General features: G+C 42.9%; 1 protein-coding gene across 3 annotated transcripts in view; it reads right to left on the bottom strand.

The window, feature by feature from the left end:
• Nucleotides 1-23067, bottom strand: part of erbin (erbb2 interacting protein) — a 244683-nt gene that overhangs the window by 113187 nt on the left and 108429 nt on the right. For all 3 annotated transcript variants that reach the window (XM_085981629.1, XM_085981638.1, XM_085981647.1), the window contains exons 2-3: nt 19079-19276; nt 12211-12328 (exon numbers count right to left, since the gene is read on the bottom strand). In XM_085981629.1, the coding sequence (XP_085837755.1) occupies nt 12211-12328; nt 19079-19267 (307 nt within the window). In that variant the 5' untranslated portion in view covers nt 19268-19276. The remainder of the gene's footprint in view (nt 1-12210; nt 12329-19078; nt 19277-23067) is intronic.

Raw genomic sequence — 23067 nt, 5'->3', positions numbered from 1 at the left:
AACCAAAGCCAGAGCTTCCTGGATGACGAAGGAGTTGGAGAGTAGGATGAAGCAGAAAAAGGGGGGTATGACAAAGGCCAGCTTGATAATATAAGGGAGAATCAGGCTGAATATAAAAAGTACAGAGAAGTGAAAAAGTAAATAAGAGGGGCAAAGAGACATTACGAGAATAGATTGGCAGCTAACAAAGGGGAATCCAAAGATCTTCTATAGGCATATTAACAGTAAAAGGGTTGTCAGAAGAGCGGTGGGGGCCCGATTAGGAACCAAAATGGAGAACTATTGGTGGAGGCAGAAGGCATGGCTGAGGTACAAGAGGACTTTGCTGAAGGTATGGTAAATGAGGTGGTTTCTGGGACACAATGAGATAAAAATAGTTAGAGGTGGTACTGGAAAGGCTAGCAGTAATTAAAATGGGTAAGTCACCTGGTCTGCATGGGATGTATCCTAGGTTACTGAGGGAAGCATGGGTAGAAATTGCAGGAGGTGCTGGTCACAATCTTCCAATCCTCCTTAGATACAGGGGTGGTGCCAAAGGACTGAAGGATTGCAAATGTTGCACGCTTGTTCAGAAAAGGGGAGAAGGATAAACCAAGCAACTACAGGCCAGTCAGTTTAACGTTGGTGGCAGGTAAGCTTTTAGAAACAATAATCCGGGAAAAAATTAACAGCAAATTAACTTGGACAAGCATGGACTAATAAAGAGCCAGCACGGATTTAAGGGCAAATCGTGTTTGAATAATTTGATGAGGTAACAGAGAGGGTGGATGAGGGCAGTGCAGTTGATATTGTGTATATGGACTTTCAAAAGGCATTTGATAAAGTACCATATATTAGGCTTGTTAGCAAAATTGAAGCCCATGGGATAAAAGGGGCAGTAGCAGCATGGATACAAAATTGGCCAAGGGAAAGAAAACAGAGTTGTGGTGAATGGCTGTTTTGCAGATTGGAGGGAGGTACACAGTGGCGTTCCCCAAGGTTCAGTACTAGGACCACTGCTGTTCTTGATATACATTAACGACTTGGACTTGGGGGGGGGGGGGGGGGGCGAAGAAAGAGAAAGAGAGAGAGAGAGAGAGAGAGAGAGAGCACAATTTAGAAATTTGCAGATAACACAAAAAACTTAGAAGTATAATAAACAGTGAGGAACACAGTAATAGACTTCAAGAAGACACAGACAAGCTGGTGGATGAAATTCAACACAGAAGTGTAAGGTGATATATTTTGGTAGGAAGAATGAGGAGAGACCATACACACAAAATGGTACAATTTTAAAAGGTGTGCAAGAACAGTGCACAAATGTTTGAAGGTGGCAGGACAGGTTAACAAAGCAGTTAATAAAGCATATGCAATCTTGGACTTTATAAATAGAGGCAGAGAGTACAAAAGCCAGGAAGTTATGCTGAACCTGTATAAAACACTTGTTTGGCCCCAGCTGGAGTATTGTGTCCAATTCTGAGCACCGCACTTTAGGAAGGACATGAAGGCTTTGGAGAGGGTACAGAAGAGATTTACTAGAATGGTTCCAGGATGTGGGAATACAGTTATGTGGATAGACTAGAGAAGGTCAGGTTGTTCTCCTTGGAGCAGAGAAGGCTCAGAGGAGATTTGATAGAGGTGTTCAAAATCATGAAGGGTTTAGATCGAGTAAATAAATAGAAACTGTTTCCAATGGCTGAAGGGTCGATAACCAGAGGGCACAGATTTAAGGTGATTGGTAAAAGAACCAGAGGCGACATGAGGAAAAACTTTTTTACACAATGAGTGGTTAGGATTTGGAATGCACTACCTGACAGGGTGGTGGATACAGATTCAATAGTAGCTTTCTAAAGGGAATTGGATAAATACTTGGAGAAAAAATTGCAGGGATAAGCGGGGAGTGGGACTAACTGAATTGTTCTTCGAAAGAGCTGCGCAGACTCGATGGGCCGAATGGCCTCCTTGTATGATTCTATGAAATCATCTGTACATACAATGGGCTACGACATGCAATGTTAAGTAATGCCCACCCAACAGTGATGCATACTTTTAAGCTTTACCACAATACTGGTGACAACCCAAAGATGCATCAGCAGTTCATAAATATATGCTTTGCATACAGATATAATCCACAAACAAACCAATATGGCTTATATGAAAAGTTACAGTTCACAGGGAAGTAATTTGCATGGGAAAGGGCAAGGTTCACAAGGATCAAAGTAAATATTTTCACAATTTAGCCTGTTTGGTACATGACAAAAGTGAAGTTGGTTTCAAAAGCAGATTTTTAAAATCAGATCTGTCTCAATAGGTACACAAATGAATCATTCACAGCTGAGTATTAAACCAGGAAAAGCATTTTTTGACTTTTTTTTTTAAATTAAAAAGCTTCCAAAACAAATGGGTAAAAGACTCAATTGTCAAGACTATAGATGTACTGTGAAGGTCAACCCTGGAGGTTGCTGGGATGCTTGGACAAACTGCATTGAGTCATAGAATCATACAGCACAGAAGACCATTCAGCCCATCGTGCCTGTGCCAGCACCTTGAAAGAGCTCTCCAATTAGTCCCACTCCCCCTGCTCTTTCCTCACAGACCTGCCAGTATTTCCTTTTTCAAGTATATATCCAATTCCCTTTTGAAAATTACTACTGAATCTGCTTCCACCACCCTTTCAGGCAGTGCATTCTAGATCATCATAACTCACTGCATAAAAAATCTCATCTCCCCCTGGTTCGCTTGTCAATTATCTTAAATTGGAGTCCTCTGATTATCAACTCTCCTGCCAATGGAAACAGTTTCTCTCTATCTAGTTTATCAAAATCCCTCATAATTTTGAACACCTCTATTAAATCTTCCCTTAACCTTCTCTGCTCTAATGAGAACAATCCCAACATATCTAGTATCTCCACATAACTGAAATCACTCATCCCTGGTACCAATGAGGTCATCGATTTCCCATAGCCTAATGAACTCACTAGGAAACCAAATTCAGTAAGTTATGGTTAATATCAAATCTGTATACAACACATCACTTGGGAAGAGTGGCTATTCTTTTTGAACCACGTATGAAGCAGGGTAGTTAAACCATACAAACCAGTCCACAGCTTGATTCCAGGTCTGTATGGAATTAGTGATTTAAACCAGAGTGCCTGAGGGATGCTACAACTGACCTCCAGATTAGTAAGATTCCGGCTTCTACTTGCTTTCCATTGACACCAGCTTGAGTGCACAAGCCAGGTGCGAGTGGTTATGATCTGGAATGCATTGCTTGAAAGGGTGGTGGAAGCAGATTCAATCGTGGCTTTCAAAAGCGAATTAGATAAGTACCTGAAGGAAAAAAATGTGCAGGGCTACGGAGAAAGGGCAGGGGATTGAGACTAGCTGAAGTGCTCTTGCAGAGAGCCGGCACGGGCTCGACGGGGCCGAATGGCCTCCTACTGTGCTGTAACCATTCTATGATTCTAGGTGAGGATAGAATCAGGTTCAGGGGCAGCTGCGATGTACCCACAGTCAAACAGAATGCTAAAACACACTGTCCAGGTTCATAGTATAGCCAATTGGGATTAGTAGCAATGGGCGATTTTCACTATTCAACAAGGGGGTGGGGGAGAAAGAGGCACGATCATGGAGAGGGGAAGAAAGAGAGGAGAGAAGATTGAGATGCAGGAAAGGAGATAAGGCTTGAGAGAAACAGGATTCTGAGGGGGGAAAAGAAGAGGAGATGGGGAAGGAAGGAAGGAAGGAAGGAAGGAAGGAATGCTGGGTGGAGGGGGGAAGAGGAGGCTGCAGGAGGGGAAGGAGGAAGTGGGCAAGGAAGAGGAGAAAAAATATAACAAACCTCAATGTGGAGATTGCTATAGCTGGGACACAGTACTGAAATAATTCACAAGAAAGTCTCAGAAGGGCATTTTGTTTTATACCTTATTTTATCTTTACCAAGTTTCAGTGGGAGGGATCTGCAAAAGCTGCCTCCACTTAGGTGACACTTATTGATTCCGATCAAAACAGGTGCTGAAGACGGCATAGGTGGTGGAATAAAAAAAACGATGACAGTTGTTGAGTGGTTGGATTGATTGCTGAAGCTGAAGGTTGTTCAGATTTGTGACCAATACTGGATGAGGCTGTCTAAGTCCTACAAGATCACCACCCAGCTCCTTCCTAGGAGATGATTTATACTAGCTGTGCAAGACAGAATAGAAATCTGCTAAGGTTGCTTCTTTCCTGGACCACTCATGAAAACACTCCCTAAATACAATTTTTTGCTCTGACTTTCAGATAAAGGTACATTTTCCAATAGAATCAGAACCTTTTTTTTGGGGGGGGGGGGGGGGGGGGGGGAAGATCTCTGATCAAAGAACTTGAATTTGGATGTCCTTGTAGCAGCCTCCCAGAAAATAATCACATCAGCACATTTACTGAAAAGGTCATGGGATGGGTGCCAACTGTGGCGTGCATCCATCAGCAGGAAGAGCACCTGTTATTTGACACCACCTGTAAACCCTGAAGCTGGCATGAACCAGAAGCTGAAAACATGGACTGGAGCTGAACCAAGGTAGGCCTTGATCAACAGCTATTCCATCACAGTTAATATTGACAAAATAGAACTGGTAACTGAAGCAAATGGAAACTTTGGGGTGGGGGAAACAATTGATCTTTTGATAAATTACTGCAGAAGTAACTTCAAGCTGTAGACTAAACTACAATGAATTATAGTGGTGCAAGACACCAAAAACAGTGAAAGATGACATTTTTCTGGTATGTGTCAACAGTCAAGGTCGATGCCAACAAGATAAAAAGAACTAACAATGCAGTTCAGAACAAGGCCTATATACACAATGGAGTGGGCAGATCACCTGACCAAGCTGGATGTGCATGGCACAAAAGTTCTTAAAGGGATAATGGTCCTTGGCAGACCCTCTATTCATAATCATAATCAACTTTATTGTCATTGTTAGTGCACAAGTGCAGTACAACGAAATGTAGGCTTGCGGCTCCCGAGAGTGTACATTTAGATTAAGACATTCAAACATTCAACATACATTTGGCTTGTAATACATTAACATAAACATAACCATAATAAAGTGCATTGGCAGATGTGCAGGCTTTAGAGTTTATTTGTGGAGTTCAGTAGGATGACAGCCCTGGGAAAGAAGCTGTTCCTAAATCTGGTCGTTCGGGTGCGAATGCATCTGTAGCATCTCCCAGATGGCAGGAGGGCGAACAGACTGTGGCTGGGGTGGGTAGGGTCTTTGATGATGGTCCGTGACCTCCGTAAACAGCGTCTCTGGTATATGTGCTCTATGGTCGGTAGCCGGGTGCCGGTAATGCGTTGGGCAGTTTTGACTACCCGCTGCAGGGCTTTCCGGTCATAGTAGCTACAGCTGCCATACCATACTGTGATACAGTTCGTCAGGATGCTCTCTATTGTGCAGCGGTAAAAGTTAGAGGGGATCAGGGGTGACAGGTTACATCCCTTCAGCCTCCTTAGGAAATCTATTGTCCTTCTCCCCCTTGGATAATTACAATTCCTATCTATGTGTAGAAGTTGAACAGAAAAATGTATACCAGTGCTCTTTGAGGTTGAAATGATGAAAAAAGGACTTTTACTCTGCATCAGACCTGTGTTACACCCGATCTTTTATAGTTTTTGATGGCAACACAGAATGCAAATAATGGAAAAATGCACTCCTTTTCTCTAAACCAACAGCCCTCACCTTAGCAAGCACAAAAATTCACTCGAAAGATGAAGATATAGTATGACTGGTAAAACAGCTGCCATATGGACTGACCTAAAAAACCCGAGAAGCAAGGCCTCTCCTAAATTTATCATGCAAAGCACATCACAAATCTCAATACGCTGTTTTATTTTTTGTACCCATGATATAAACAGAGTCTTGCTTGATTTTTATTTTAAAATATACTTTATGGAGCTAGTTGCGAGGATGCAGTGCTGTCTTAAAATGTATGACACACACTTTGCACCTAACCAATTTAAAAATTCCAATTCAGAGGAGCCAAATTTCCAGAAATAAAAAATCCCAACAAAATCTGATTTGATTGCAGACTGGCTTAGACTACCGTGACTCTTCATCCCCAAATTTCTTTGAACTTTAGTTAAAGGATTAGAATCTTTTGGTTACAACTTAATAAATAGCACTTTGTATTTATATAACTGTCACAAAGCTGAAGGATTGGGGAGATCACCCAAGAATTCATGCGGAAAATGTTTCCGGGGGTGACCTACCACACCTGTGGAATGAATGAGAACATACATGGATTATGAGCAATTGTAAAGGAGCCTGAAAAGGTGCAAACTCATGGAGTGGGCTACACATATAATGTAACTGGATAGATTGACATGTTTGGTCCACTACTAAAATTCAAATATTTCATACACTCACAAAGAACGTTATTTTAATAAGGAACATCTTGATAATGAGATGGGAATTAATTCAGACTGCCAACATGTCTAGACAATTCCTGTCGTGATTATTTTTGTGGTTTTTTACTAAGCTTAAATCTTGGGGGGGGGGGGGGGGGTTTGCCTTTCTTCAGCCTCTGCTCTCCATCCATGCTGGAATTGGGAGCATCTTTCTTTTGTGCTTTACTGTCCCAAGTTCCTCTAATTACTGCAGTGCAAAATACAGTCGACACATCTCATGACTGATGTGCCATCCAATCTTAAATAAACTCATCACTGCTGCTCCAGGGCAAAGCTTAACCCTCAACATTCAACTCCTCTGCAGCTTGCTGTTCTTCTGGGGCAGCCCCATCCCATTTGATATGGGAAAACATGTCAAAGATTGAGCTGGGCATGATTATGCCAATCGGAACATCAGCCTTTAGAAGTCATTTTTAGACAATTGGCAACTTCCCCCTAGTGCACACCCAAGATAAGATACACCCAAGAATATGCTTCAAAGATTAATTTATCAATATCATTCGAGCTCCCCCTTCCAACCCAAAGAATATGTTTGATTCTTGAACACACTCCCACTTTATCATATACAGTATGCAGTTTTATATTACCCTATTATGGGCTTTGTTACTGCAATTTTACTACTGTAACTGAATGCCTCTGTTTGATATGTTGCAGCATTGTACAACATTATGACACTAGGCTGAGTTATGATGGGGCTTGGTAACAAGGAAGAGCGGTTTTACAAAGAAATGCACTCAAACACATTAAACGAAAAATAAAACTTGTTTTTTATCTCGATCTGAATCAGGGATGTGTTGCTACTTTTTGAACACTTTCAAGGTTCTTTTTTATATAAATTATCCAAATATTTATATAATGAAGCGATCAGGAAGCTCAGAAGGCAACAGCAAGAAAGAAGTCAGAGAAGTGAAAAATCTGAAAGATACAAAAAGGCTTTAAAAAGTGAGGATGAATCCAAAATAATAAATATTCTGAAATGAATACTTGGAAGTAGTAATCAGAGATAACCCAAGCAAAATCAGTAACTTTAATATAAATGATCGGAAAGTCCGAGACAGGCTACCAGAGCTCAAAACAATAAATCCCCAGGGACAGACGGCATCTATCCCAGATTACTAGGAGAAACTTGGGAGGAGATTTGTGAAGCACTGACAATTATGATGACAGAATCAATGGACAATGGGGAGGTACCAGCAGACTGCAAACAGGCTAACGTGGTACCCACAATCAAAAAGGGAAACAAAACAGATTTAGAGAAAGACAGACACTAGCCCGGATTTTGCAGTGATAGAGACAGCAAACTGTCAGTGTTCGGCGTCATTACCCCATTGAAACTGACCGTAACAGCTCAATGCAGAAGTCCTGAAGTTGCGGCTAGTCATTTCCTGCTCTGCCACAGGCTGCGCAGTGCACCCCACTGCCCCCGCACCAGCTGTAGCTGGCAATCAGTGAAATGCTATTCACAATATATATCAATGATTTGGATGAGGGAACCAAATGTAATATTTCCAAGTTTGCTGACGACACAAAACTAGGAGAGACTGAGAGTTGTGAGGAGGATGCAAAGAGGCTTCAAGACAATTTAGACAAGTTGAGCAAGTGGGCAAATACATGGCAGATGCAGTATAACGTGGATAAATGTGAAGTTATCCACTTCAGTAGGAAAAACAGAAAGGCAGAGTATTATTTAAATGGTGATAGATTGGGAAATGTTGATGTACAAAGGGACCTTGGTGTCCTTGTACACCAGTCACTGAAAGCAAACATGCAGGTGCAGCAAGCAGTTAGGAAGGCAAATGATATGTTGGCCTTCATTGCAAGAGGATTTGAATACAGGAGCAAGGATGTCTTACTACAGTTGTACAGGGCCTTGGCGAGACCACACCTGGAGTGCTGTCTGCAGTTTTGGCCTCCTTAACTAAGAAAGGATATACTTGCCAGGAGTGCAGCAAAGGTTCACCAGACTGATTCCTGGGATGGCAGGACTGCCGTATGAGGAGAGATTGGGTCGACTAGGCCTGTATTCACTAGAGTTTAGAAGAATGAGAGGGGACCTCATTGAAACATAAAATTCTGACAGGGCTAGACAGACTGGATGCAGGGAGGATGTTTCCCCTGGCTGGGGGGTCTAGAACAAGGGGTCACAGTCTCAGGATATGGGGTAGGACATTTAGGACTGAGATGAGAAGAAATTTCTTCACTCAGAGGGTGGTGAACCTGTGGAATTCTCTATCACAGAAGGCTGTGGAGGCCAAGTCACTGAATATATTTAAGGAGATTTCTAGACACAAAAGGGTATGGGGAGAGAGCGGGAATATGGTACTGAGATAGAGGATCAGCCACGATCATATTGAATGGCAGAGCAGGCTCGAAGGGCCGAATGGCCTACTCCTGCTTCTATTTTTCTATGTTTCTATCAGTGGAACTGACGAAAGCTTACTTTTTCGCACTAATATCGCTGTTAAACACCACATTAAATGTTAAGCCTTGTTGGAATAGGTACAACTGGGGTTTTAACAATGTACTGACTGCTAAACAACCATTCTGGCCCTGAAAATACAATTTTATATTCGTGGAGTGTCAAATTTCTCCATTATGATAAAAATTATTAGATTTTTATTTGTTTATGATATTTCAGCTTCTACCTTAACCCCATGTATACGTCCCAATCATTATTTCGCCCTCTAACATTTTTTTTTTTTTAGTGCAGATAATCAGTGCTTTTTATTTCCTGGTTTGCTGTCTATGAGACAGCTTGGTGACATCACTGCTGTTCTTCACTGGAGTTCCCCTTTTGACAATGCTACAATCAATTTCATGTCGAGGAAGCTAAAGTTCTCGCCACAGATCACTGGATCTCTGGGCCGCTTTCCTTAGAGGTCAGCGGCGATCGCAGTTGCTTTGTCGTTGACCTCAAATTACAGGCCAATTAGTCATACTTCCATTCGGTGTAAAATAATAGAATTCTTTATCAGAAGTAAACTTGAGAATTACCAGCACAATAATAACCTAGCTAACAACAGTCAACATCAATTTAGAAGCCTGCCTGCCCAAACTCTTAGACTTTAAGGAACTGAGTAATGTGGGAAACGCAGCAGCCAATTTGCACACAGCAAGCTCCCACAAACAGTGTGATAATGACCAAGCAATCTTTCTCAGTGATGCTGGTTGAAGAATAAATATTGGCCAGGACACTAATATGGCACACGAAAGACTATTCGTTAAACTCGAAGCTTTGTGGAAAGTCGGAATTGCTTAGGAATGTTTAAAAAAATTGGCTAGAGGGTAGAAAATAACTCGTACAGTTTAGAGAACTTATGCCGGGTGGGAGTACCGAGCAGGACGCCTTAAAGCCCTGGTGTTGCGATCACGACTGTTTCTAATTTATCCAAGGACAGAAATCAGGAATTCAATACCATGTGGTCAAATTTGCAAAGGATAATAAATCAGGTTGAGTAGCAGAATCACTGCAGGCAGCTCAGGAATTACAGAATGTGCTGGAAAAGATATGTAAGTAAGCACAAAAACTGTAGATGAAATTTAATACAGACAAATGTAAAGTACTGCACACGAGAAGCAAAAATAAACAACTCGCATTTATGTAGTGCCTTTAATGTAGAAAAACATCTCAAGGCACTTCACAAACGTAATCAGACAAAAAAAAAAAATCTATGCCAAGCCAGAGAAAGAGTTACTGGGAAGGGTGAGCCGAAGTTTGGGCAAGGAGATCAGTTTTAAGGAGAATTTTAAAAGGTGGTGAAGAAATTGGGAGAGGTTCAAGGAGAGAATTCCCAAGCTCAGGCAGAGTTAGCTGAAGGCACTGCCGCCAATGGTGGGCCACAAGAAGTATTGGACGCACAAGAGGCCAGAGTTGGAGAAATTCAGGGTTCTTAAGAGTGTAGTAGGGCTGGAGGGAGTTTGAGAGACATGCTGGGCCTAGGCCATTAAGTGAATTTAAATACAACAATGAGAATTTCAAATTGGAGGCACTGGGCTGATGGGCGAGCAGGACTTGGCGCAGGATAGGATACAGACAGCAGAGATTGGAGGTGACGAAGTTTAAGCATGGTTCAGGATGGCAGGCCAGCCAAGAGAGAATTAGAAGAGTCAGGTCTGGAGGTGACAACGGTATGAATGAGGGCTTCAGTAGGAGATGGGCTGAGGCAGGGAGGAGGTGGGTGACGTTACGGAGCTGGAAGCAGACGTTCTTTGTGAAAGAGATGACATGGGGTCGGAAGCTCAGCCCCTCAAGTAGGTCGCTGAGACAGTGGCCAGGGAGGGGGATGGAAATTGGCGGCAAGAGTATGAGCTTGTGGCGGGTGTTGAAGACAATGGTTTTGGTTTTCCCAATGTTTAACGGGAGGAAATTGCATAGGACTGGATGTCAGACAAGCAGTTTGACAACACGGAGGCAAAGGAGAGATTGGGAGAAGTGGCGGAGAGGTAGAGCTGGGTGTTGTCAGCATACATGTGGAACCTGACCCCGTCTTCAGATTATGATGCCAAGGGGCAGCATGTAGCTGATAAAGCGGAGGAATCTAAGACAGATCCTGGGGGGGGGGGGGGGGGGGCGGCGGCACTCCCATTAGAAGGAATCCATTACATGCTCTTACAGAAAGCCTCAGGTATCTTCCCCATTGTTCATTTCAGAAGAAATGGAATGCAGTTTATGAATGGAAACTGATGTCTTTTGTCAAAATGTTTTACCGTTTACGTATGCACTGAATGCAAGATTGCTTATAAAACATACATTCCAGATCAGCTATCAAAAGTGCACGTCTCAGAGGGATGTTATTGTAAAGAATGCATACTCACAGCCGAGAGCTTCACTGTATCAGAGGTCAGGCGAGTTCTATTAACAACCATTTTGCAAAATGACAGTAGTCCCAAGTTTAGAGACAGAAAACATTTGGCTCAATTTGAAATTGTTGCATTTTCAACACAAATTCAAAGACTAATCTAAAAGGATGCATTGCATTCTGGATTTCAGATTGTGACCCTGATCTGAAGCAGATATTTTGTTGCGGCAAACAAGATTTTATTACACAAGGATTGTACGGATTAGGTTTCTAAAGTGGATTGTATTCAGCTACGAACTAGTTTAACCTTGTTCTAGTCAAAGGCCAGGGGGTGGGTGGAGGAGGAGAAGGGAACTACAGGAAACTTTGTGCTATCCGGCACCCACGGGACCGAGCTGCTGCCGTTGCCTCAAAACTGCCATACTCTCCAGAGTTAATGTTGAGAGATACGGAGATTCTTATCTCCGTATTTGACAACAAACACTGTTGCTTAGCAACAGCTTCTAAACACTCAGGTGTGGCCTGCAAGCTCTGTATATGAAGCTGTTGCTATAGCTACAGACCTTGCACAGCTTGACTGTTCAAACAAAGCAAAAAACACAAACAAAAAGAATAAAAAACGGCTGCTGATTTTTGTCGGTGGCTCCAGATTGCCAGATAGCTCACCTCCGGATAGCACAAAGTTTCCTGTACCAACGTAATGGAAACACAGATCAGGCAACACCTGTGGAGATCTGTGGCAGCACAGTCATCAAACCAGGGAACTTCTTGGTCTGCATGGCTCAGTGCCACACCTTATGGTTCGCACTCATCCGCCGAGGCATCAGGGAACGAGAATATTTTAATATTTATCCAAACCAGATCATGCAGAAGAAATTGTGCCATTCCTGAGGTTAGTGGTTATTTTGATAATCTTTCATGTTGCATTACAATAAACATCTACCATCTGATATTAAAACCTCTTTAAAAATACAACAAAACCCTTACCATTCTTGCTGACATCCAATTCCCTGAGATTGATGAGATTTGCAATGGATGCTGGCAACACAGTTAGATCATTATCCGGCATGCTCAGCTTGTGCAGAGACTGGCAATTGAACAGTTGCTGTATGGTAGAAGAAGAAAAAAAGTAAATGAAAGCAAGATGCTACAAAAACAAATCAATCAATAAGCATTTAGTAGTGAGACTTAAAACATGTAACCGACCAGTATTCTTTCAGCTGGAGCTAAAACATGAAAGGAAGCAGTAAGTCCACCAGCGAAGTCTTTACAATATTTAGTGACTCACTAGAAGCCAAGATACAATTAAACAATTGTTTATTTCAACTTTAGGTAATTTAAAACACAAGCTGAGCATAAACTAACCAACACTTTGAAACTTAGAGTCTCTCTTTTCAACCATATTCACGTCAGCAGGCCTTGGCTTTTCACTTCAGTTTACTTTAAAGATTCTTCGGTTTCCATTTCCACTGCCTCTGAGTAAGGTATTCAACATTTACTATCGTTTACATGAAGGAATTACATACCAGACTTTAAACTCTAGCTATTTTCCCTCTCGCTCTGCATCTCAGACCACTCCCAAAAGTGAGCCCTTGCTCCCTCTGCCCCGGAGCATACCAATATCTAGGTAACTTGTAGCTTGCCCAGGGATGGGACATAAAACACTCGTTATCTAGAATTGTAAAAGAACTAAAAAGAAAACAAGAACACAACAGTGGTAAAATACAAACCCAAGCTCCTTTAGAGACTCAAATGGAATCCAGGCTCTTCAAGAACATGGGCTTGTATCCCAGCATTAAGTTTCCTTTTTTAAATTCAACATATTTTTAGCCTCAGTGTTTCAGATGACTCTTGTAGATGAGCCCCTAACTCCCTACATCACATTGTCTGCATGCCCAATACGAGACTCCCAAAACAAGTGCTCTACTCAGAGCTCCAGCACGGCAAAATGGTGCACCATCGAGTGTATCCTGTCCAGCTGCATCACTACCTGGTATGGCAACTGCACCGCCACAGACCGCAAGGCTCCACAGATGGTGGTGAAAGCTGCACAACATACTGTAGGAATTAAACTACCTGCTGTCCAGGATATCTACCCCGAGAGGTGCAGGGGGAAGGCTCCGAGAATCATTAAAGACGCGAGCCACCCCAGCCACAACCTCTTCGCCCTGCTCCCGTCCAGTAAGAGATACCGAAGCATACGGTCTCGTACCAGCAGGTTTCGAAACAGCTTCTACCCCCAGGCCATAAGACTCATGAAAGTATAATTTATTATTTATTACTGTTGTTTTATTTATTATTACTGTATTTCTATTAGTATTTTCTCAATGTTATGCCATATTTATTCCAATGTTGGGAGGACTCGTAAAAATCAACATTTCATTGTGCAGTACACACGTCTGCTGCATATATGACAAATAAAAATTGAATTGAATTGTAAGAGAGCCCCAGGTGGGCAAAGGAAATGCTTCAAAGGACACCCTCAAAGCCTCCTTGAAAAAGTGTAACATCCCCATCGACACCTGGGAATCCCTGGCCCAAGACCGCACAAAGTGAAGGAGAAGCATCCGGAAAGGTGCCGAACACCTCTAATCTCGTCGCTGGGAGCAAGCGGAAGCCAAGCGCAGGCAGTGCACGTCAACCCAAGAACCCCACCCACCCGCCCCTTCAACCACCATCTGCCCCACCTGTGACAGAGACTGTAGGTCCCGTATTGGACTCATCAGTCACCTGAGAACTCATTTTTAATGCGGAAGCAAGTCATCCTCGGTTCCGAGGGACTGCCCAAGAAGAAGAGAGCATTGACACGGACCCCACAAGCTACGTAAATTTGTAGCATGCCTGGGAAATAGATGATCCGTTTTCAGATTGTCTGAGCAATTGGGTTGATCACGTGTCTCCACCGGATCTTTCTGGTAATCAGAAGGCAGAAGAATAATGACAGTAGACATTGTTTTAGGCTTTTACTGCCAAACAAATTTAACAGTAATAGAGCAAGTGAATAGCAGCTTTAAGACATTTTTTTTTTTTATATAAACAGGAGTTGAGCTTTACCAGTTCCTTGTACAGTAAAAATAGAATGCACCAAACTGTATGATAATTAATTTTAATATTTAGTAGTTATTTTTCACTTTTCTCACCAACTACAGAAATTATGTGGCTTACATAGAATGTACAGCACAGAAACAGGCCATTCAACCCAACAGATCCTTGTCAGTATTTATGCTCCACAAAAGCCTCCTCCCACCCCGCTTCATCCAACCCTATCAGCATAACCTTCTATTCCTTTCTCACACACGTGTTCAGCTAATTTCTCCTTAAATGTATCTATGCTATTTGCCTCAACTACTCCTTGCGGTAGCAAGTTCCACTTTCTAACCACTCTCTGCTTAAAGAAGTTTCTCCTGAATTCCCTATTGGATTTATTAGTGACTATCTTATATTGATGGCCCCTGGTTTTGGTCTCCCCCCACAATTGGAAACATCTTTACTCCATCTACTCTATCAAACACTTTCATAACCTTAGACCGCTAACAGCTCATCTCTCAGCCTTTTCTTCTCTAGAGAAAAAGAGCCCTAGCCCAATCCTTCCTGATGGGTATTAACCTAATCAGTTCCGGTATCATCCTTAGAAATATTTTTTGCACCTTCTCCAGTGACTCTATATCCTTCTTATAATATGGAGACCAGAGGGAGGGTGGGAATGGAAGTGACCAAAAGGAGGGATGGAGGAAAACAGCAGGGGGGGGTGGCGGGGAGTGGGGAGAAAAGAAAAAGGGGGGGGGGGTGAAGGAAAAGGAAAGGGGGGGGGGAAATGGAGGAAATGGAGGAAAGATAGGATATAGAAGTAGATGGGGAGGGCGGTGAAATGAGAGGGAGGAGAAATGGGAGGAGCATGCAGCAGAATGGCAGGGAGGAGAGGGTGTTGTTCACTGCATTACTTTCTGCTGGGAAAATCGTCTCAGTGCAAGGCATGGGGGTGCCAGTGAACCTACGTTCAATCAGCAAGGGGGTTGGGGCAGCAGGTGGTGTAATTAGCCGGATTTTAAAAAAAATTTTATTCATTGATGGGATGTGAGCGTCGCTGGCTGGCTAGGCCTGCATTTAGTGCCCATCCCCAATTGCCCTCGAGAAGATGGTGGTGAGCCGCCTTCTTGAACCGCTGCAGTCCATATGGTGTAGGTACACCCACAATGCTGTTAGGAAGGGAGTTCCAGGATTTTGGCCCAGCGACAGTGAAGGAACGGCGATACAGGTCCAAGTCAGGATGGTGTGTGGCTTGGAGGGAAACTTGTAGGTGGTGATGTTCCCATGCGTCTGCTGCCCTTGTCCTTCTAAGTGGTAGAGGTCGCGGGTTTGGAAGGTGCTGTTGAAGGAGCTTTGGCGAGTTGCTGCAGTGCATCTTGTAGATGGTACACACTGCAGCCACAGTGCGCCGGTGGTGGAGGGAGTGAATGTTGAAGGTGGTGGATGGAGTGCCAATCAAGCGGGCTGCTTTATCCTGAATGGTGTCGAGCTTCTTGAGTGTTGTTGGAGCTGCACTCATCCAGGCAAGTGGAGAATATTCCATCACACCCCTGACTTGTGCCTTGTAGATGGCGGAAAGGCTTTGGGGAGTCAGGAGGTGAGACACTCGCCACAGAATTCCCAGCCTCTGGCCTGCTCTTGTAGCCACAGTATTTATATGGCTGGTCCAGTTCAGTTTCTGATCAATGGTAACCCCCCAGGATGTTGATAGTGGGGGATTCAGTGATGGTAATGCCATTGAATGTCAAGGGGAGATGGTTAGAGTCTCGCTTGTTGGAGATGGGTCATTGCCTGGCACTTGTGTGGTGCGAATGTTACTTGCCACTTGTCAGCCCAAGTCTGAATGTTGTCCAGGTCTTGCTGCATATGGACACGGACTGCGTCAGTATCTGACGAGTCTCGAATGGTGAACAGTGTGCAATCATCAGCGAACATCCCCACTTCTGACCTTATGATGGAGGGAAGGTCATTGATGAAACAGCTGAAGATGGTTGGGCCTAGGACACTGCCCTGAGGAACTCCTGCAGTGAGGTCATGTGATTGAGATGAATGACCAACAACCACAGCCAACTTCCTTTGTGCTAGGTATGATTCCAACCAATGGAGAGTTTTCCCCTTGATTCCCATTAACTTCAGTTTTGCTAGGGCTCCTTGATGCCACACTCGATCAAATGCTGCCTTGGTGTCAAGGGCAGTCACTCTCACCTCACCTCTTGAGTTCAGCTCTTTTGTCCATGTTTGGACCAAGGCTGTAATGAGGTCAGGAGCTGAGTGGCCCTGGCGGAACCCAAACTGGGCGTCAGTTAGCAGGTTATTGCTGAGTAAGTGCCGCTTGATAGCACTGTCGATGACACCTTCCATCACTTTGCTGATGATTGAGAGTAGACTGATGGGACGGTAATTGGCCGGGTCGGATTTGTCCTGCTTTTTGTAGACAGGACATACTTGGGCAATTTTCCACATTGCTGGGTAGATGCCAGTGTTGTAGCTGTACTGGAACAGCTTGGCTAGGGGCGCAGCTAGTTCTGGAGCACAAGTCTTCAGTAATATTGCCGGAATGTTGTCAGGGCCCATAGCCTTTGCAGTATCCAGTATCTTCAGCCGTTTCTTGACATCACGTGGAGTGAACTGAATGGGCTGAAGACTGGCATCTGTGATGCTGGGGACCTCAGGAGGAGGCCGAGATGGATCATCCACTCGGCACTTCTGGCTGAAGATAGTTGCAAATGCTTCAGCCTTGTCTTTTGCACTCACGTGCTGGGCTCCACCATCATTGAGGATGGGGATATTTTTGGAGCCTCCTCCTCCTGTTAACTGTTTAATTGTCCACCACCACTCACGACTGGATGTGGCAGGACTGCAGCGTTTTGATTTGATCCGATGGCTGTGCGATCGCATGTTGCTTCCGTTGTTTGGCATGCAAGTAGTCCTGTGTTGTAGCCTCACCAGGTTGACACCTCATTTTTCGGTATGCCTGGTGCTGTTCCCGGCATGCTCTCCTGCACTCTTCGTTAAACCAGGGTTGATCTCCCGGCTTGATGGTAATGGTAGAGTGAGGGATATGCCGGGCCATGAGGTTACAGATTGTGGTTGAATACAATCCTGCTGCTGCTGATGGCCCACAGCACCTCATGGATGCCCAGTTTTGAGTTGCCAGATCTGTTCGAAATCTGTCCCATTTAGCACGGTGGTAGTGCCACACAACACGGTGGAGGGTATCCTCAACATGAAGACGGGACTTCGTCTCCACAAGGACTGTGCGGTGGTCACTTCCACTAATGCTGTCATGGACATGGGATAGCTGGCAATCAGAGGAGGAGAATACTAGCCAGTTTTTTTTTTTTTTTTGTTTGGGGGGGGGGGGGGGGGGGTGGGGAGAGAGAAAGAAGAGCGAGAATGAGGAGGTTGCTGGGATAAGCAGTTGGGGAGGTATTACTGTAAAAGGGATAATTAAGCAGGATGGAGGCAGCCCCTGACAGAGAACTGCCATTAATGGGGATTTGGGAAGGGTTTAGAAGCCAGGTGGTGCTTTGGAATGAGAAAAGCAGCCAACAGGGAGGAGATAGGGTTGGTAGGAAAGATGCAGTCAACAGTAATTGAATGGGAATTTGACACAAGGGATGGCGGTTGACTGCAATGCATGAACTATGGCTTGCTGCTCATTTGGTGGGGTCCACAATTCCTGTTTAACTGGCGGGGGGGGGGGGGGGGGGTGGATTCAGTGGAGAGGGTGCGGGTATTGGATTCTCATTGCTGCTCGTTTCATACGCCATCAATTCCACTGCTTCTGCAGGCCTTTCACCATCTTCCAGCTACCATGAAAATTTGATGGCCGCATGCATGTACGTACATGCATGTGGGAGAGCAGAGTCCGAAAACTTTCTCCGAAGGCCACCTGAAAGGGTGGGGGGGGGGGAGGCGGAGGAACCAAAAAGGCAGCAAAAAAAATTGCTGGAGTTGCAGGGCTTTCTAGGTTTTTTCTCCCCCAGGTTTTCCTGTTGCTATCAGGCTACCAAAACTGAGGCTGAGGCTTTTTTTATTGGTTCACTTCTCCCTCGCTAATGTAGAATTAGGTCGATCCTCAGAGGCTTCAATTTTCAGGCATTATGGAGCAGATCTTTATCGTCTCCTGGGTCAACAAAATACAGGCCGTCATCTGTCTTTTCAGACAAGACCGCCAACCTTCCGCTCCTACAGCCGCACATCTTCTGGAAACGCCTCCACTTCGGGAACATCCACTTTAGATTATTCCTTCCATTTGCAAATGTTCATAGAATGGACATCTATTGTTTTCTGTTCTAAAACATTCTCTGCTTAGTTTCAGGATTCACTCAAGGTATTGTTTGGCCTGTCACATAGCGTTAGCTGGTGTGCCATTATTTCCAATGGACCTACCACCGAGTCGTAGCTGAACAACAAAAACTGGGTCAAAATTTCCAGACTTAATCTAAAACAGTACACTTTGAGGACCATGTTCATTGTGAGTGAACAGTTTCTAATTACCAACCAACTTATAATGGCTTAACCAAACAGTAGAAAACTACTCAGTTGAGTTTTGTTCGCGATTATTTGTCGTCTTGATTTACATGTCCCATCAGGTAACCAGATTTTCACATCAATCAAGTTAATTTGTTAAAGGCAATAGGAAAAACCAGAGGCATAACACCTGATGCAAAACTGTAACACTGGAGAGGGAAAAGTAAAATGAACATTTTGAACATGTACTGCATTTCCTAAATTATTTTGGAGGGAGATTTCTCAGACAAGAGGGATGATTATGCTGGCTATGAACAGCAACTAAAGCTTTCCCAAAGGAAAAATCTCTCACCTTTGGAAGCTCTTCAATCTGGTTAGCATCTAAATAAAGTTCCTCCAAGGTCTTATCGAAAGGGAAGATCTCTTTGGGCACTTGTTCCAAACTGCAGTGAGAATAGTCCAACACAGTAACTGCTTCTTCTTCTCCCCTTAGACAGCGACATGGCACCAGCCGTCCAAATAAATTGCGCTTTGTCGTCATTATCAAGCACTGTAAACAAGAGAGATTCAATGAGGCTTTGTAGTTGTATAAAAATCATCTTTGTACACCATTCCAAACCAAAAATGTTCAAAATGTATATAAATCTCCAAGGACAGCAGTGGCGCACAAATGTGCCTGGTAACCCAGGAGTCACTTGAATTTTTTTTTGTTTGGAAGTACACCGGTTGTGTTCAATATCAACTGACATTTGATTACCTGGAAATAATTATAATAGCAACACATTTCAGGAAACGTCATCCTGAAATCCCTCGATGCTGTTTAATTTTTTTTAAATAAAATTTGTTGTACTGTAGCAAAAGACGACACAGCATTATTGCAAGAAAGTCAATTTGGATCAGACAAATTATTCAAAGACACAGTTCACTGCAAAAATATGTACTCAACCACCATTTGAATAAGCATGTTTTGATTTACCCAGTGTTCTTCAAAGCTTTTTTAAAAAATCTTTGTCTATCTGCTCATGGGACAAGGCAGGGTAAATGGAAAATATTTCACATTCCACTGACATCACTCACTACAGAGGTGCACGCCTGGTGCATCTGTCAATCCTCTCAACAGCACCCCTAATGTTTTAGTGCAACTGCCAATTTTTTGGCCAACAGTTATATTGAAAGCCAGTTGCTTCAAATGATTTGGCACCTGGGATTGGGAACTAGGTCAAGACCACCTTATTAGGAAGGGCAGTGCTCACAATTTAGCCAAAGATTGATCGGCGCAGTCCATCAAAGTGGGTCTTCGCGGATGACGACATTTTGACAAGCCAAGTCACTATCTAACTCCAGGTAAGTGTGTGTTTTTTTTTTTAATTAAATAAAACCAAAAAGTGGTCCCGAACTGGAAAACCAGAGAGGTGGGGGAAAAATAAGAGGAAAATATAAAGTATTTCCTCTTCATACCATCTCTATGAATAGGATTTCACTATAAGCTTTTTCTTATCTGGAATAGATTTTAGGTGAGCTCTCAGTGGTAAAAGGAGTTCATCTGTATCAACTGTTCACAGATTCTTCCCAACACTACTGGGGACCTGGAGTGGTGAGTTTACACAGGATGGTGGCATCAATTATTTTTTTGGTCCATTTTGCTCACACCCTGGCCAGATACCCATTTTGGATCCAGGCTTAAACAGTTTTTCATACTGATGTTCAGTGCCAGAGATTGCAGCCGCCAGTTTTTCATTTCCTGAGGGGGTTACTTGTCAACGTCTGGCTACATTTTACCCCCACAATTTTCATCTTTGGTCACCCAGTGCACAGGGGGAGGAGAACATCGGAGGACCGTCTGGGTGGTTTGCTTCTGGGCCTAGCAAAAACTGCCAGTCACAGGTCCAGAATATGTAGAATTCGTGGGAGGAGTTGCTCAGATCGCTGGACACCCTTCCGAGGCCTCATGGGAGCCCAGGTGACCTTGGAAAGGGATACCACGCGGTTCACTGGTTTGTTTCAAGCATTACACGACTGGTGGACATCATTGGACATACCATGCTTTGTCAATAGAGATAACCAGATTGTGTTTTGGCACTTCATGAATGCATTTTTTTTTTGACTTGGCCACCTGTATTAGTGGTGCCCTCCTCTTGAAAGAGGCACTTCTAGTTTTCTAATTTTTTTTTTAGTCTTGGTTGCATTGCGCTCGTGCCACTAACTGTCCAGGCAAAAGACGACTGTATCAACTAGCTTCCTTCATTCAATCAACCCCTCAACTCACCCACATTACATGCCATTACAAGTCGGCTATATATTATATTTTAAAAGAGGGTTACTTTTAAATGTTAAAAGATTTTGCTGCAGCAGAAATTAATTTCATGCTTCAGAATGTATGACATGTTGGACAGCTCAAAATTTGTAATATTTATAATGCAGCATAAAAGTCATCATGTTATGGGCAAGTCTTGCTACGAGAGCTTGTTGATGTAGGTTGATGAAGAAACAATTTCCTGCACAATGTACAGCCAGATTAGTCATCAATAATTAGATGTTTGAAGAGAGTAACAACAATTACCCTTCTTCCCCAGATAAAGTTATCTCCCTTTTCCATATATAAAAAACCCATTTTCGTAACAAGACGATTTCAAGACAGCTTTAATCACTCAAAATTATAGTTCAGGTACCTATTCTTAAAAATGAGGAAAACTGCACTTCCAATCGAAAATATCACAGCAAATGGCAACCCAACCCGCTCTACCACAGAATGGTGCAGTGCAGGTTCATTCTCCACAATCTGGTACACATCAGGCTCAAGCTCCTGCCATGTCACCATACGGAATAAAAAACCACGTAAGCTGGTCTTTCACACCTTCTATTGACCAATTTCAGAGTGGTCTTTTCTAAGATAGGCAAATGTATGCATCAAAGCAGGCCATAAAAGGGAGAAAATTGTAAACCATACACTGGTTAAGAGTGTTGGGCTACCAATGCGGCATTCTGAATGCATGGCAAGAGGGGCTCATGACTTTGAACCCACTATTCCGTACATATCCTGGAATGAGCTAGCGAACAATGGACAGCAAAAAGGCATTTCAGTGAATCCACTAATTTTTAGTGCACTTCTGCTAATGCTGATTCTCCAACACCACTGGTTAGCGCTCGATGTTGGAGAACGGAGCCTAAAAAAGGCAGAAAAGTCCTCAAGAATTAAATGGTTGCTCAATCTTGCTTCCTAATTAAAATGCCACATTCAATAGATTACATTACTCCATGGAAACTCGGCCGAAGCTCTCACTTTTCAGCTATCTGATCATTAAGTGATATTATCTCTCATTGTACCTGAATGTAATTTGCTCAATAGTAATTCCATTCGAACAGGTAGGTTTGGGTTGCTACTTATATTTCTGTCCTATGGCTTTACATTACTGCTTTGCACAATCATTTAACCGGGGGATGAAGTACAGCTCAACTGTCTATAATATAATATAATGCAAAACATAATTTAGTCTAACTAACTAGTAGAGCAACTACTAAATATTTTTCAATTAAATATGCCACAAACAAAATTCAGTAACAATCCACACATTGTAAAGATATCTGCATGTAATCAGCATCCCAGCATATCTATTTCCTGTCAATTTGATGGAAGAGGGCAATTACAGTGAAGACTGAAGATTACCTTTCATTTACCAAATGGAGGAAAAACTGCTTCTGAAATCAAATCCTAAATTCAGTTCATTCTAAAAACTAACATAAGTGTAATGTTGATTTCTGGATGTAGGTCGTAGAGTAGATGTACAATAAGCTCTTGATACATATAATGATACTTAAAGATTACTTCATAGGTTGGGATACTTTCCAATCAACAGGGTTAAAAGTCAGGAGTAAATGACTAGGTAGCAGTAATTTTAGCAGTCAGCATTACACACTTCATTTTGTGCTACTTAAAAATTTATTTTATGCTAAATGTAGCCGCAAGCCTACATTTTGTTGTACTGCACTTGTGCACTAACAATGACAATAAAAGTTGATTTGATTTGACTTAACATTTGCTATTCTGTTTCTTTATTCCCTGCATGAACCCTTTCGCTAGCCAAAACTCTCATTTACAAAAAGAAGTCATTTGAAGTCAACATCTTTTTAAAAAAAAAATCTACAAAGGAGGTCAGAATTGATTTTTTTTTTTTTTTTAAATCCCAAGTCTCAAAGTCAACTTTAGAAGTAAAGATGCTCAAGGACGTATATAAATGTTACATTAGAGTTTCAAAATGCTTGTACCTAGGTAGAGTAAAAGATAATTAATTCACCTAAGCTGCAACAGGACACATTTCTTGGCAATTTTCCCCCATCCTCAAG

This window comes from Somniosus microcephalus, chromosome 1, assembly GCF_052327205.1.
Source record: "Somniosus microcephalus isolate GS21.2 chromosome 1, FLI_Smic_1.0, whole genome shotgun sequence".
Taxonomy (NCBI): domain Eukaryota; kingdom Metazoa; phylum Chordata; class Chondrichthyes; order Squaliformes; family Somniosidae; genus Somniosus; species Somniosus microcephalus.
Note: the sequence above shows the minus strand (reverse complement) of the source record. Positions and strands in the feature narration are given on the sequence as shown.